The 16179-nt window shown below is 53.2% G+C and overlaps 2 protein-coding genes across 6 annotated transcripts; both read right to left on the minus strand.

Annotated features, from left to right (window-relative positions):
- Nucleotides 1–2931: 2931 nt before the first annotated feature.
- On the minus strand, nt 2932–9795 carry LOC105069779 (somatotropin). 2 transcript variants are annotated; one of them, XM_010955981.3, is made up of 6 exons: nt 9660–9795; nt 7038–8912; nt 4271–4431; nt 3940–4056; nt 3511–3672; nt 2932–3234 (listed from the first exon to the last, which is right to left on the minus strand). In XM_010955981.3, exons 3-6 carry the CDS (start codon nt 4352–4354, stop codon nt 3034–3036), a joined length of 564 nt encoding a protein of 187 aa, XP_010954283.1. In that variant the 5' UTR covers nt 4355–4431; nt 7038–8912; nt 9660–9795; the 3' UTR covers nt 2932–3033. The 2 variants fall into 2 exon arrangements, with proteins under 2 accessions (XP_010954283.1, XP_074199575.1); XM_074343474.1 differs by having other exon boundaries at nt 4271–8912.
- A 2613-nt stretch (nt 9796–12408) lies between these two features.
- On the minus strand, nt 12409–15960 carry CD79B (CD79b molecule). Of its 4 annotated transcripts, none has more exons than XM_010955980.3 (6): nt 15775–15955; nt 15078–15128; nt 13774–14094; nt 13415–13533; nt 13123–13164; nt 12409–13007 (listed from the first exon to the last, which is right to left on the minus strand). In XM_010955980.3, exons 1-6 carry the CDS (start codon nt 15845–15847, stop codon nt 12909–12911), a joined length of 705 nt encoding a protein of 234 aa, XP_010954282.1. In that variant the 5' UTR covers nt 15848–15955; the 3' UTR covers nt 12409–12908. The 4 variants fall into 4 exon arrangements, with proteins under 4 accessions (XP_010954282.1, XP_010954281.1, XP_045373341.1 ...); XM_010955979.3 differs by having other exon boundaries at nt 15078–15131; nt 15775–15951; XM_045517385.2 differs by lacking the exon at nt 13774–14094 and having other exon boundaries at nt 15775–15960.
- Between the last annotated feature and the right edge of the window lie 219 nt (nt 15961–16179).

Genomic DNA, 16179 nt, shown 5'->3' on the forward strand with positions numbered 1-16179 from the left:
GGAGTGGAGGCTACTGTCAGAATTGTTTAGAAAATACCCCAGGCGTTTCTAATTTGCAGTGAAGGTATCCACTGCCTAACTGAAGAGCTGAAAGGCAGAATAACAGTTGGCAAATCAGAGTTCAGGGTAGATGGTCTTTAAGATCTTTTAAATTCAGAAAGTTTGCAAAATCAACTAGCATCTTCGTAATTCTCAGCCAGCCTTGGTTGCGTTGATTCAGCAACACTGTTAAGGAGTTGAGAGGACGCTCTCTGCAGTGTGGCTCCCCTTGCAGTCTACCGCTGTCATGACAACCCTACTTTAAAACCCTCTAGTGGCTGTAACTCCCCTCTCTGTAGGCACCCCTCTCCTGCCACACTGATTTAGCATACACTTCTTAAGAAGGCCCACTTTCCTTTTAAAACACTTATTCAGTGCAAGAGATAATTATATTTGTGCTCAATACATCAATTTCTAAAGACCATGAGATTTGCAAGTAATTCTAAGTTTAAATGAGGGATGTTACAGAAATACAGATTTCAGCTTGATGTAAGAAATACTTGCCTGAAAACAGAGTGGCTTAATGCAATAAGTTATCTTGTGAAACAGTGTTTCCCTTGACACGGGTGCTATACAAGTGAGTACCACCTGTGAGGAATGCTATATAGTTAAGATTCCTAAATTAGAAGACATTAGGATGATCTAGGAGGCCTTTCTAACTTCAAAACTCCATGATTTTAAAGTCAGACAATTAAAGAATATTCTAAGGTAGAGGAGTGGTTTCTGAGCTAAGAAATGGAGCTCTAGGGGTCTGATTGTTCCAACTTTCAACCACTCCCCCCGTTTACATTTACGTTACTAAATGTAAACAATCCCAAATGAACACAGGTGAGTCCAATTTTGAGGACACTTCATTATAGCATGTAAAATTTGGGGATTTCAGGATGATTTATTAGGTTGAATATTTGCATTGTAAAAGAATGATTGACTTTGTAAAATCATGCTTGACTAATAGTTACTTTGAGCATCTACATATTGATTTATGGGTCACTAGTTACTTAGCCAAGATGTTTGGGTGACTAAAAACTTAATTCTAAAGCTGTCCTTCATATATCTGGAGAAAATTCTCATTTTAAAAGACACATGCCCCCCAACATTCATAGCAGGACTATTTATAATAGCTGAGACATGGAAGCAACCTAAATGTCCATCAACAGATGATTGGATAAAGAACTTGTGGTTGTATATATACACAATGGACTACTACCGAGCCATAAAAAAGAATAAAATAATGCCATTTGCAGCAACATGGATGGATCTGGAGATCATCATACTAAGTAAGCCACAAAGAGAAAGAAAAATACCACATGATATCATTTATATGTGGAATATTAAAAAGTGACACAAATGAACTTATTTATCAAACAGAAACAGACTCACAGACATAGAAAACAAACTTATGGTTACCAAAGGGGAAAGGGGAGCAGTAAATTAGGAGTTTGGGATTAGCAGATACAAACTACTATATATTCAATAGATAAACAACAAGTTCCTACTGTACAGCACAGGGAACTATATTCAATAGCTTGTAATAACCTATAATGAAAAAGAATATATTTATGTATAACTGAATCACTATACTGAACACCAGAAACTGACACAACATTTTAAATCAACTATACTTCAGCAAAAAAAAAGCCGCCCTTTTAAGTTCATTTGGAAATAAAAAAAGAAACATTTGAGACGCCATTAGGAAAACAGAACATAATTTAGTAACAAGTAGTTAAATATTCCATTGGAAAACATGGAAAACCCCACAATTCAGTGTAAAAACGGCTGCAACTTCTTGAGTGCTGTAATGTGTCAATCACTTCAGAAACACCATTTCATTTAACCCTCACATAGGCCTTACAAGGCAATATAGTATTATTTACATTTTGTAGGTGCAGAAACTGGGTCTCAGGGAGGTTAAGCAATTTATTCAGGAGCATGGTTTCAAGTCCAAGTCTCTCTGATTCGCTCCTTGATACCAAGTTATCCCAATCCACTCCTCTTAGAACAAATTGCTCCCTAACAGCTTGAAGACCAAGTGTGTCTGGGTTAATTTTTGCCCTTAAAACTTTCAATATCAATTAGTTACCAATGTTTAAAAATTAGATTTCATGTGAAAGTCTGGATGTCCTGTCTGTCCCAAATAATCAGAAGGTCTGGCAGACTTGCTCCTGCAGTCCTAAATGCAGGAATTGAATGCAGAACTTGAATGCAGACTTGAGTGAGGAGGTGGGATGGGTCCCATGCTTAGCTAGAGCCTGAGTTCTTTAGGTTGCTCTGGTCCCCCCGCCCCAACTCCTTGTTGTATCCTCACAAGGCAGCGGAGTGCCAGCTGCCATGTCTCCCTTCCCAGGCAGTTCTCATTATTATGTATTTATCTACCTGGCACCTGTTGGCACTGAATTTGCAAGCCCTGATTTACAATCTCTCTTTCACGTCCCTTGCCCCAGTTCATTGTTCCCATTGCCCAAGGGCAATTTGGCCTAATGTGTATTCACATTAAAATTTCTACACAAAAGTAATTCTATGATTTCTCTTGTTTCCTCATACATTGGGGCGTTTTGCTTCTGTATTTAATAGCCTGTCTTGCTTTCCTTTCTTCCCACTCTTGGGGGCTAGGTTGGGATTGTGGTGCAGGTTGGGCAGCCTCCAAGTACGTCATGGGGTAGGGGTGGGGAGATGCTGACCTATGACTTTCCAGCCGCCCAGGACTTCAGGCCTGGGGAGTGGACTTGGTGTGTAACAGAGGGGAGTGAACGTGTCCGCTTCTTTGGAGCTCAGGAAGAACTGGGTCAACTATCATTCAGTGTCTGGGTTCCCACAGACCCCACAGGATCCCTACAGGTTGTCTTCCCAACACGCCCCCTCCTCCCCGTCATAGAATGACACCCACTCAGACAATATGATGCAACCTCATTTTATTAGGAAAGGGTGGTGGGCACTGGAGTGGCACTTTCCAGGGTCAGGGGAGGCGCTGGGGAGGGGTAACAGATTGCCCAGCAACTAGAAGGCACAGCTGCTCTCCACAAAGCGGCGACACTTCATGACCCGCAGGTAGGTCTCAGCCTTGTGCAGGTCCTTCTTGAAGCAGGAGAGCAGCCCGTAGTTCTTGAGAAGCGCGTCATCACTGCGCAAGTTTGTGTCAAATTTGTCGTAGGTTTGCCTGAGGATCTGCCCAGCCCGGGGGCTGCCGTCTTCCAGCTCCTGCAAAAGACAGGGAGAGACAGAGAGGCCGAGTCCTTGGGAGCCGCTCCTTCTCTTCCCCTCCACTTCCCACCCTCCCCTCCAGGCTTGGAAAAGAGCAAGGAGGAAGCATTCAAAAGGGGAAATGGGAAAAAGATTTCTCCTGGGTCTAGGCTGGACGCTACAGACAGAGCAGGGCGCCTCTCTTCCCAGCCCACCTGAGCCCCCCACCCCTAGGCTAAGGCAGGAGAGGGCGGGCCTGGGGCCAGATAGGGGACCCACGATGGCCATCCCCACCCGCATCAGGGCCTGGATGCCTTCCTCTAGGTCCTTCAGCTTCTCATAGACGCGGTCCGAGGTGCCAAACACCAGGCTGTTGGTGAAGACCCTGCTGAGGAACTGCACAGGCCCGAGCCAAGACTGGATGAGCAGCAGCGAGAAGCGGAGCAGCTCCACGTCCTGTGGACCGAAGTGGGGGCGGTGGGTGCTGCGGGCTCAGGCCAACCGACCATCCTCCGCCGCCACCCACCATCCTCCGCCACCACCCACCATCACCCGCCGCCACCCACCATCACCTGCCACCGCCAATCCATCACCCTCCGCCGCCATCCCATCACCCGCCGCCTTGGAGAGAAGGCTACCCAGGATCCAGTGTGAAGAGATGGGGCAACATTCTTAGGAAGAACGAGGTCCCTGCTCCTCGGCCGGGCGGCGATGACCACTCACCGATCTCTGCTGGGCCTCGTCCTTGCCTGTGGGGGCCGGGATGGTCTCCGAGAAACAGAAGGCAGCCTGGGCGTTCTGAATGGAGTATCTCTGTCCCTCCGGGATGTAGGTGCGCTCCTGGACGAAGGAACACCCGCACCAGATCTGAGCTGGTGCACTGTCCTCCTCACTGCTTTATGCAGAACAGCCCCCCTCAGTTTATGCTCACCTGACAGCATCTTCACTTGGATAAGATACCCCTGAACTTGTTAGTTTCCTCCCATTATGCAGAGGGGGGTGGGTTCACCCCTTCCTGCCACCCCTCACTAGCACCCATCCCTGAGGAGCTTACAAACTCTTTGTAGGTGTCAGCAGCCAGCTGGTGCAGGTGCTGGGCGCGGAGCACAGCGTTGGCAAACAGGCTGGACAGAGGCATGGCTGGGAAGGCACCCGCCTCCTGAGGCCAGGGCAGGCAGAGCAGGGTGAAAGCCAGGAGCACGGAGGTCCGAGGGCCTAGAGAGAGAACCGGAGGGCCAGCGAGGAAGGGGCCCGGAGAGCCAGAGGCCTCGTCTCCTGCCAGCCCTCTCTGTGCTCCAGGGGCCCTTCCTTTCTAAAATGTAGCCAAATGTGTGGGCATAGATATCCACGCTCACATTCAGAAGCCCCAAAGACCAAGGTTAGTGCCCCATCCATCTGCAGGGCCCCCACATCACCCTTCCGTACACATCAAGCCTAAGGGGATTTTAGGGCACTTACCTGCAGCCATCACAGCTGGTGAGCTGTCCACAGGACCCTGAGCGGTTTGGGGAGCGAGGCCCTGGGATCCTGGAATTGGTCCCTGGTGGGCCCTTTTTATGCCCCGGCCTCCTCTCTCTCCCTCTGCCCCCACTTATTTTCTATACATTTATGCATGGGCCGCTGACCGGCCTGTGCTAATGGATAATTTAGAACCTCCTCCCACTCATCCTGTCCCCGCTCCTCCTCTGGGGTCATGTACCCCAGGCTTGTCATCTTCCCCTCGCCCCTGTCACCAGCCCTGAGGGTTGTACATGCAGGGTCCATCTGTGTGAGACACCACCCAATCTGTTCTCTTTTTAAGGGAGAGGTGGTAGAAGGAAGTAACCTGAGTCCAGGTGTGCGCTGGCAGGGTGTCATTGTGTGTTGTCCATCAGGGTGAGGAGGGCCCAAGCTGGTCCCCCAAAGAGAGGCTGTGTCAGGATGGATGGAGCTATGCTGACGATTCCTCGCTCTCTACTGCTCCATTCCCCCTTCCTGCACTACTCCCCTCCATCCATCAGAGAGAATGTGTGTGTTGCGAAAAGGGGCCACCAATAGCAAGAGATTATGGGGTTTCTGGGCACAGATTCTGCCTTTGCCCCTTCACCATCCTCCTGTCACCTAATCCACCTGAGGCAGCTGGATGCAGTGCTAAGACTGACCACTAGAGGGCTCCAGCCCCACACATTGCCCTCCCCTCTCCCCAAGCTCAGAGGCTCCCCTAGGACGGTGGGGCTCAGAACCAAAACTGGAGGCATTGCCCCTGCTCCTCGGATCTACCACAGAGATGCAAACTGAGAAGCAGAAATCCCGGGAACAGACACTACCTGCAAGTGCTTCCTCCCGTAGCCTTGTCACTGTCAGAGAATCTTAAATTTGAAAGCGTCCTGGAGGGCTTGAGTCTCACTCCCAACATTGGAGCTACGGGCACCGCACCCTGAAAGATGCCCTCTCCAGTCATTGTAGCCTCCTCACAGGATCTCTTCTTCTCCTTTTAATATCTGCATAGAGCTTACCAGGTTGTGAAGAGCATGCCTATGCAATCTCACATTAGACCCTTGTGACCATCTGCAAAGGAGATATTATTTTCACCCCATTTTACAGAGGAGGAAACCAAGGCTCAGAGAGGCTTACTTACACGAGCTACCTCAGCCAAGGCAGCAGATCTCCAAATCCTTGTCCTTTCCATGTTGCAGGATGCTAACTAAGCCCTTTCTTCAAATCAGACTCTGTAGGGACCACTCTTTTTTTTTTTAACATCTAAATCCCTCAGGACACAAGGATCCTGCCGCTAATCAGAAAGGCCCAGATGCCTTATTTTGTCTTCCCTTAGGAGGCAGATTGTTGTCCCTCATTTTCTAGGTGAGGCTGGCCCAGAGACACAGGCTGCATGGTGGAGACCACAGCAGGGCAAGGCTAGAGTCTGGAAGGCTAGAGCTGCAGCCGTCCAGCCTCCTGGTGCCCAGGGTTGGGGCTTTTTCAACATCTGGAGGGCACCAGCATCAAATTGCCCCCAGGGATAAGAGCAGGAAAGAACACATTCCCCTCCATTTAAACCTTCCACCCCTGGAGTCTAAGAACATTTAGCACTTGATTCTGTGAGAAAGCAAAGAAGCAAACCCTTCTAGCGGTGGTTGGTTATGATGTGAAAAGTCACACCCCCATGGTCCAGAACATGAGTGCTTGCATCTTTCGACCTCCCCCTTTTAGGACCAGAAGGTAGAGCTCTCTTTTCTCCCGTCATTCCTGAACCATTACCCAAACATGCCCCTGATTTAGTATTTGCTAAGGAGGGTACTGGGACCTGTAGGAACTGTTCCCAGACAGGACTGTAGGAGGACCAGAGTGGAGTGTCATTAAGATACAGGCTCTGAGGAAGGTGGGGCCACAGGGAAGGTGAGGACGCCCCTTTCCTCTCTTTTCAGCTCCACCAAAGGGGAGGAGCCTGGCAGGAAGTGGAGGAGGGTCTCAGAGCCCCACACAGCCTTCTGCCTCCTCCCCCACTTCTTCCTTCTATGTCACCTGGGGAAAGGGGCACTGAGGTGCAACCCTTCATGACAGGCTCCTAGCTAACACTGGGGGTACTCTCATGGGAACTGTGGACCACGGGCGAAGCCTCAGGATGGAGGGTACAGGAGTCCAAGTTGGGGACTGCTCAAGAGCCACACAAGGTGGGCACCTGTGAGGGGTGGCCAAGGCTCCCTATCAGGCAGCCAAGAACAGGTGGGACCAGCCAGGCGGGGGAGCATCTCCTCTCATCAAACCCATATCTGTTGACCCCAGAACTAGGTTGGCCCACAGGATTCCGGGAACCCCTGGGATTACACTTTTATAAAAGTTACCATGATGGCAGCCACTGGACCCAAACAGGGAAGAGCTGAAGGGTGTGGGGGTGGATACTGGTGTTCCTTCTCTCTAGTCTTGACTTTTTCAGGGTCTTTAGTGATGGAGACACACACATAATTCACTGCTAGTAGAAGATAAACTTTGAATTAGACTGGGGTTTTCCCTCCAGTGCTAGGGAGTCACCCAGCACAGCCTGGGGCCAGACCCCTAGCTTCTCCAGGCTCAGAGACTGCCCGGCAAAGGCCTCTGCATGGTGGCCAGTGGGGAGAGGCTGTGATCAGCATATCTAGGGTCAGCCTCAAAGGGTTTGGGATGAACCCCCATCATCGTGGAATCCATGAAATTCAGTGTGTTTAGAAGCCCTTCATATTCCTAAATTTGACCATCTCTGGAGTTCTCTGTACCTACTGTACAAACTCACAGATCTACTCTTGATCCGAAAGTGGCCTCTTTGAGGCTTCCAGAGCCCCTCTGAGGTTCAGGTCCGCGGGGTTTGGGGCCATATCATTATTGAGAGTCATACTTGCCCTGGTCTTAGTGACAGTGTCAGAGGGACTGGTGGCAGCTCTCTCCAGTCCTCCGTGGGTCACTGGAGGTCCACGCTTCCCACCTCCAGCTCTGGCCTGCCTCCCTTGAGGCCAGAGGCTGGGACTGCCCGCGGGATACGTTCCTCCTCTTCTTTGCTTCCAGCATGAGTCTCAGCACCATGTTGATGACAGCACATGGGGTCAGAGCTTTAAAGAATATTATGTGGAGACGTGGAGCTGGGAAAAGGGAGGCAGAGCAAAAGGAAAAACGAAGAATATTATATGGGGATTCCCAAGGGCTTCTCCAGGGGAGGTGGGGAAGGAGTCGATATTTCTGAGTGCTCTCCATGTGCCAGGCACTCTACTGAGTGATGCGGGGAGGGTGAGGTGCGTTTCATACGAGGGCACTCAGGTTCAAAGGGATAAGAAGTTTGCCTGGAGTCTCCAGCATTAAGTGATGGCTGCCCAATCTCCAGTCTTCCCACCGTGCTGAGCTCTTGAGAAGCCTCATCCAGGAAAGACAGTGGCGCTGCTGGGCATGGACAGAACTATCGTTAGTGCAAAGCTAGCAGGATTGGATCAAGTCCCCACCCAGAAAATGTTTAGTGAAGTTTGGGGGGATTGAATGCAAGAAGCTTCAGCCCAGAGTGAGGTCCATAGGCACCGAGAAAAGTGGCAGAAAAAAACACCCCGTTGTAGCCCGATTTAATGAAGCAAATCATATCATCCTCCACATTTGTGTTGCACGTTTCAGTGTACATCACATTTTCACTTCCTTTATCTCTTCGGACCCTTGAGTTTGCCAGAGGGTTCAAGCATGGAGGAAGGGCCTTGGAGGGCTCTGGGGCTAGGGGGAGGATGGGGATGGGCACTCCTGTGGGTTGATGGGGATGTTGTTTACACTGGGTGAGGATCTCTGAACAATTTAGAAGTGCAAAACAATCTACACAATGGGACCTACGAAGCAATTTCCACTTTGGGGATTATTCCCTAGGGACACAGACCCATTGAAAAAGAAATAATAAGTACCGGGGTGTGTTCAGCAGCCATGGGAAGTCTGGGGTGCTTTCCTGATTGGTGCTGTCAGCTGGAAATAACCTCTGCCTCCTTTTACCTTATTCTGTGGTTGTTTGTGAACGTCTTATTCCCCTTACAAGAATGGAAGCTCTTTGAGGCTGGATTCATGCCTTTTATCTCTTCATTCATTCACTCATTCTCTTCTTTACAAATTGACTGATTCAACAAGTAGTCATTGTGCCTTTCACATTCCAGACCTCATCCCAGGCAGATGAGTATATCCAGAGGAACACAGGACACGATCTTTTCTCTGCTAGAGTTTACAGTCTACGGGAAAGAGAGACAACAGCAAACAAATAAATGCCTAATGGTAAAATATGTACAAAAATTTCACATTGTGAAAACTACCCTGAAGGCAACAGCTAAGATATAGCGGTGAGAGCACAGCCCTGGGAATGGGGGGATCTGGCAGCTGGCACCATCTCAGGCCCAGGAACTCAATGAGCATGTGTGGAGTGGATTGAATGGATGAAAGGACAGTGCCAAGGAAAGAACTCAAATAGCCACCCAGCCGGAGACGGCAAGGCAGCGCACGCTGTGTCCAGGTGTTCGCCTCACCGTACAGTGACTTTAACATAATGGGTTTTAAAAAATGGTAATAAAAGTACAGGATCTTGCAATGCACAGCAGTCCATACCTGGATAAGTTCAAATGTAAAATTTAGACAGGGCAGCGTGCACATACTGATTGCGAGGACACACGGTGTTCACACAGACCCACATCCTGCAGAACCAGAGCCCCAAACAGGACCTCAAGAGGTGTCTGGCCCACCCACTCCTGCCATGTGAGAAAGTGGTCTTAGGTCCGAGGGGACAATGTCTTTTTTTTTTTAAAATCTGAAAAGTGCATTAGGCTCTGTCTAAATGTGTTTTAACAAACTACACTGTGAATTCAGGATTTAAGGATTGTTGATTTGTAGAGTCACCTAAGTTTCCGAGTAAAGGCTTTTGGGTGGGAAAGGGCAACTGAGGTGTCCCAGGTGGCAGGTTTGTTGGGTTTTGTTTTTGTTTGCACCTGAGTCAGTGGCTGGTCCCCAGGGCATTGTAACCAGGTGCAGCGTGGAGAGCAGAGACCAATCCAGGAATTTCACGGGTGTAGGCTCTGAATCCAGGTGCTAAGGTGGCCTCCAGGGAGCGGAGTACACACGGACAGGAATCCCAAGCCCCGTGTTCTGGATGGGCTTTGAGGCCCTCCTCAGGAGACCCGGCCAGGCTGGACACCAGCTGAGGGTCCTATGCTTCCTGCCAGGATACCAAAACAGGGGCAGCTTTCCGAGTTTTGTTTAGTCTTTCTCTCAGCTCCGATTCTGCTGGAAAAACAGCCAAACCCTCACTCGGGTCAGAGCACCCCGGCCTAGCAACACCTGCAGCGAGGGGGCCGGAAGTCAAGCTAGAACGGAGGAGGAACCAGCCTGTGCTGACACCAGGGCCCCGAGGGACTGGGCTGGATTCCCCCAGTGGGCAGCCGGCTATGTGCCCACCAAGGGGCCTTGGGGCTGCATTCTGGGAGGAAGAGGGCTGAGGAGTGGCCCAGAGCTGGACTCCTGAAAGGATGGCCCAGTGGCGTGATGTCTTGACCTATTAGGAAGGAGTGGGGCCTTCAGGGCTTTGGGACTTGTGACCGAGGGGAACCTTTGGACATGGCAAAGCTGTCCCAGATTCCCTACAGACTCTTTCTCCTCTAGCTCAAGGAAGGAGGGAGGTAGCTGTGATGTAGTGGAAAGGATGCTGAGTTTGGAGTCAGAAGGTCTGTATGTGACTTCCGGTCAATTATTGTAATAATCTCCCTGGGCCTTGATTTCCTCATTTGTAAAGTGGGGATGGTGTGACCCCCCCTTCCAGGGTTATGCTGGGGCTTAAGCAGGATCATATAAAGGAATGTGGAGGTGCTCAGTGAAATCTTATTGGCAGTTAAAGGATGTTCAATACATAAGTGTTTGGGGGGCCCAGTAAAAGATTTTGGCTTATGTTCTGCATCTTGGTTGTGGTGGTGGTTATACAAATCTGAACACGTGCTTTAATTCACTGAGCTGTACACGCAAGAAAACCAAGTCCATTTTACAGTAGGATAATTTTTTTTAGAAGCCAGCCTCTGGTTCAATTTGGGACAAGTTTTATGATTACAATTTTGTAGATAAAGCAACTGAGATCTGATGTTCCTCGTCCCCACCGGCCTCGTCCAGCTTTGTTTCCATGGCCTAAGTCAGTTCTGGGGGCCAGGGACCCAGCGGACAGATGTGGGGGACACCCAGAGTGTGAGCCTCTAAAACAGAACAGACTGGGGTGGGGGTGCTTCCCCATCAAACCATGAAGGCAGTGCCTTTTGGGGGTGTCTGGTGGACGAGGCAGGCCTCTTTGCTCAAGTGATTCTCTGCCAATAGGACTTCGATGCATTAGGGAAAGTGACTTATTCAAAGGTACTAAGTTGTCTTTCAAAAAGAGCCAAGGCCTCCCCAGTCTCAAGCAGGGGGAGACCCTGCTGGGGGGAGAAGTGATGACTCCCTCCCACCCCCAGCCGGCTGCCCAGGGTCCCTGGTGGAGGTCGAGGACAGAATTAGCGCCACTATGCAAAGCAGCAGGAGAGGAAGGGCTCCAGCTCAGTGGAGGCAGATGCCAAAACAAGCCAGTTTCCTCTGGCAGCCCAGAGACCAGGGAGGGAGCAGGCCTGGCCCCCTTGGCCCAGCCTGGCTCTGAGTGGGCGCTGTTTGCCTCAGAGACTGACTTGAAACCCCAGGCATGGGGGCCTGGGCCACCTGCCCCCTCCACCAAATTCCAAGGAGGAGCTGGTCAAAACAGGTGCTGCGCTCACTGGTCTGGCCTTGGGTCTCCAGCTAAACTGGCAGCTCCTTGAGGGCAGGGATTTCTCCCACCCGAATCCAGAGCGTAAATGGCAAAGAGGTGTTCTGGAGTCCCTCCAAGGTCGACAAGAGATGGAGCTCAGCCTGGCTCTGTACATGGAGCTTAATTGCATTTCGGCTCCCAGCTGTGAGCTGCGCCCAGTCACCCCCACAGCTGGCAGGCTGGGGCCCTGATTTGTAGGCCCATAGAGTCCCTTTTGTGGGGACCTTGGGGGACCTAGGGGGCATCTGATGTGATGCTGGGAATAACCTTTAGTCACCTGACTAAAGCCCCCCAGACTTCACCACACAAAGCCTTTCACTTTAGGAATCTCTCTCTGACAGCTCTGGGTCAAACTTAAAAAAAAAAAAAAAGCCCAGGCTTGGTGGGGACAGTAGGGTGTGGCAGAGGCAGGGGAAACCCTACCCACAGGGAGCTTCTAGTTTAACTGGAGAACAAGGTCTGCACGGGGAGTACGGGGCAGTACCTACCCAGAGCTGCAGAGGCTGGCGTCCCAGCGGGGACTGGGCAGGGACTGGGGAGCTTTGGGAGTGCTTCCTGCAGGTGGAGCGCCTTGAAGGACAATAGGATTGGGGTGGCTGGGGGAGGGCAGTCTCCTCCAGGGCTGAGACTCGCCCTGCAGCCCAGGACGCAGGTGCTGCTCATCACCAGCTGAAGCTGACACAGGTTGATGGCATCCGGCCGAGGAGAAGGGCCAGTCCCGTCAGCCCTTCCCCATTGCTGGGGGCCCAGCAGGGGAAGAAAGCCCATGACCACGGGTCCCAGCTGGGCCTTCAGAGAGAAGCAGCGAGTAAGCCCAGGAGAGGGCCTTTCTCACACCCCATGGGCCCGCAGGCACCCAGACATTTGTGCCCAAACAGATACTGTCATCCACCCCGTCCCCATAGATGTCACAAGCCTGTGTGTGGTTTCTCAAAACACACTGTTTATTCTGTGGGAGAGTGGGCTCAAGGCCAGGAGCCCCCCGGGGCGGGAGAGGGTGGGAGAGAATGGGAAAGGGATGAAGCTCTCAGCGGCCCACCTGCAGCCATGGTGGGTGGGCCATGGCCCTTCCCAGGCTCTACAGGAAGCCGGTCTCATCTGAGTCCATTTGCAGGTTCCAAACAAGTCTCTGCCTTCCCCGTCCTGAACAGGAATGGATCCCAGCATAGCACCCCCAGAGGGCTGGGTCCAGTCTATCCCCAGAGAACTCCCTGCTCCAAATCACGGCCCTGTGGCCCTTCCAACCCAGTCTCTTTGGCAAGAGCTGGGGACCAGGGGCTGGCGGGGCAGGTGAATCTGGTGGGCCAGTTTGGAGGCTGACGGGGGGAATCCAGGGAAAAGAGGGTGGGCTGGGAGCCGGGCGGCTCTGAAGCAGTCAGCGAGGGCCCAGCGGGCTGAGCCCAGGGCGTGGAAGGGCGGCCCCTCACTCCTGGCCTGGGTGCTCACCCACCGACCACTTCACCTCCCCTGTCCGCAGAGTCACTATGTCCTCGTAAGTGGCTGTCTGGTCAATGTCCAGGCCCTGGAGACAATGGAAGGGAGCTCAGGCCTTGGCCACTCACTGACCATAGCAACAGATGGTGCCTCTGACCACCCCCCACTGCCCTCAGAGCTACAGGGTCCACCCTGCTCCTTACCTCATAGGTGTGATCTTCCTCCATCCCGGCCTTGCTGTCATCCTGGTGGGGAGAGGGATGGAGAGCAGTGTTATCTTTCCCCACCCATCTACCGCTGGGCCAGGCTGGGATAGGGCCAGAGAGACTGGCCTAGGGTCAGGGGTCAGGGGTCAGGGGTGAGGTGCAAGAACAGCTGATGAATGAAGGCGTGATTGGACAGGTGAGCCAATGGACGGGCTCTGGGGCTGGGGAAACAGAGACCCTGCCCATGTCTGATCTGCCCTGCAGCCGCTTCCCCCGCTCCCACGGTCACCTTGTCCAGCAGCAGGAAGATGGGCACAATGATAAAGAGGATGATGAGCAGGGTCTGGATCATGATTATGGTATCTTTCAGCATGTTCCGCCGATTCATTTGTGCCAAGGTGCTGAACCCTGGGGAAAAGCAGGGCGGGGACAGTGAGGCTGGGGGCCCTCTTTGGGGCCACACCTCTCAGGACTTGCTTCTCAGGGGCTCTCCTGGATGCTCGAGGGCCATGGCCACTCCCACAGTGTTGCCTCCTACTGGCAGCAGGATGGGCTGGGCTGGGGGTGGGGTGGGGTGGGGTTGGGTACGGATGGCTCCATGTGCACCCTTGTTCTCCTCCCTGGCTTGAAGGCAGGCCCTGCACACACCCATGACCCGAAGCTCCGTGCCACATCCATGCTCTGTCCTCGAGGGCTCCTTCCGGCATTTCTTCGTGCAGAAGTAGATGCCGTTGTCCTGAAACTGGATGCCCTGGATGACGAGGGTGAATGTGGAGCCATTATGGCTATGGGAGATGCGGCCCTCTTCATAAGGAAGTAACTTGGGCTCTGGGTCCGTCTCCTGCTTCCGGAACCAGGTCACAATGTCCGAGTTCTCCGGGTACTCCACGTAGCACTTGATTTCCACCGTGGAGCCCCGTTTCTTGGCCATGAAACGTGGGTACTGAAGGATGTGGGAACAAGTGCTTCCTGTGGGCACCAAGGCTAGGATCAAAATCCCACTTCTTAACGTCCTGATGGCCAGCCCGACAGTGGGCCCCCACCCTGGGCAGCACTTAACCCTGGCTCAGTGCCCCCTTGTCTGTCCTTGCTTCTCAGGGTGTGGGACAGTCATGAGGCAGAGGTGTAGGGGAGCCGAGCCACATGAGAGGCCACAGGCCAAACCACCAGACCTGCCTCTTCCTGACTGCCTACTCTCCCTATTTGATTTTCCTTTAGAAGGGGTCTGGAACCTTCCGATTCCCCTCTATGCCCATTACAGCAGCCCGATGCAGGCCCGTAGGACAGCTTCCCCCCTGGCCTGGTGCCCTCATCTCTCCTTGCCCTAGGCTGCCTGCGCTAGTCTGAAATCCTCAGGGTCACCCCACAAATCCTCAGCCTGGCAATTGAGGACACCCCACCCCCCAGCCTATCTCTCCTCTATCATCTCCCTCTTCCTTCCTGCATAGACTCATTCCTCTTTTTATTCCTAAACCTTCTTTCTCAGCTTGCCGTGCTCTCCCCACCCACCTGCTCCAAGAACCTCCCTCCTGCCTCATTCCCAGGCAGCGGTCCCCTAGGAACCCCTGAGCCCTTGCGGCCTTACAGGGCCCCTAAGGGCCACTGCTGGGGCTGAGCCCAACTCCCCAGCCAGACAGACTGGGCTTGAGTCCTCAGCAAGATTCCCTCTGGCTCTCCCTCCAATCCTGGGGTTAGCCCAGCCCCTCGTGGCTGGGACTGGAGAAATTATGTTTAATGAGGATGACAACTGGAGGAGTGGAGGTTGGAGGGACCTTGGAGCCAGGTCTTACAGAGGGAGACAGCCCCTAAGGAGGCCTGGGGATGGGAGTCCTGGGTGGGAGACCCAGGGGGGACAGGGACACAAGGGGCAGCTGTGGGACAGCCCATAGGACAGTGACTGGCATTGGACACAGACATACTTGTCCCCAGAAGGGGCAGGGGGAGGTGCTGACCTTCGGGATCCCGGTACAGGTCCTTTCTGTCTGACACCAACACCGTCTCACCTGCTGGATGGGAGGAAATGGGCGGGGCCAGTCACTCAGAGTTGGCTGCCCCACCCCTGCTCGCCCTCTCATTCCCGGACCCACTTCCTCCTGCCCGGACATCAGCTTCAAGACCCCTCAGCCCTCCATACCCCTGCTCTGGAGTGGGCTGGGGTCACCAGAAGACCCACTTCCCAGCCCCGTTTCTGTCTTTGACCTTGAGCAGGCGCCAGTTTGAGCCAGGAAGGAAGTTGCAGCTGGAAGGCTCTACTGTCTTCCAGACCAGGGCACCATTTCTGGGACATGCTTGCCCCAGGATCTGGTTGGGGGCAGCCTCTCCACTGTCTCCCCCGTGCGGTGCCCTCGAGGGCTGGGGGTGAACCACACTCTTCTCCCTTCTTCCTCCCAGGCCTAGCCCTTATGCTGTCAGAGCCGCCAATCCCTCACACCCAGCTCAGCCTGACCCGCTCCAGGCGGGAGAGGCCTTGGGGCCACAGACCCCTGAGCCCGTCAGCATGGCTGAGACCCACAGACCTGGTCCCCAGGGCTGTCGGAGGGAGACAGGAGGCAGAAAGTGTGAGAGACAGAAGGAGGAGGCTGGAGAGAGCAGGAGACAGAACCAGCGGGAAGCAGCCCAGCTAGCAGGCCTGTCTCGGCGGGGCTGTACCTGAAAACAGCAGCAGCAGCAGCACCAGACAGTTGCTGAGCCCTGGAGACAGCGCCGGCCCTGCCATGGTCATGCTCTGTCCCCTACCCCAAGCCGGTGACAACGGAGGCTCCTGGGGGGAAAACGTGTAACTGCTCCGGCTGCAGTCTGTCTCCTCCCCGCCTCCTCCCCACCAGGCCCCTTCCTGCCATGCAAATAGGGACCCAGGGGAGGCACCAGCTCTCCGGGGACCCTGGGGGAGGGCCGGCTGTCTTGTCAGCTGTGCTGCTAAGGCTCAAAGGTCACCCCTGCTTGGGCACTACAGCCGGGGTCCGAGGTGGACGCCCCTGGGAGGCGGGAAACTCCGAGTCTTCCAAGGGAGCTCTGTGCTTCCGTCCCTGTGTCCCCACCCATCCCCATGGTCAT

Source organism: Camelus bactrianus, chromosome 16, assembly GCF_048773025.1.
Source record: "Camelus bactrianus isolate YW-2024 breed Bactrian camel chromosome 16, ASM4877302v1, whole genome shotgun sequence".
NCBI classification, from domain to species: Eukaryota; Metazoa; Chordata; class Mammalia; order Artiodactyla; family Camelidae; genus Camelus; species Camelus bactrianus.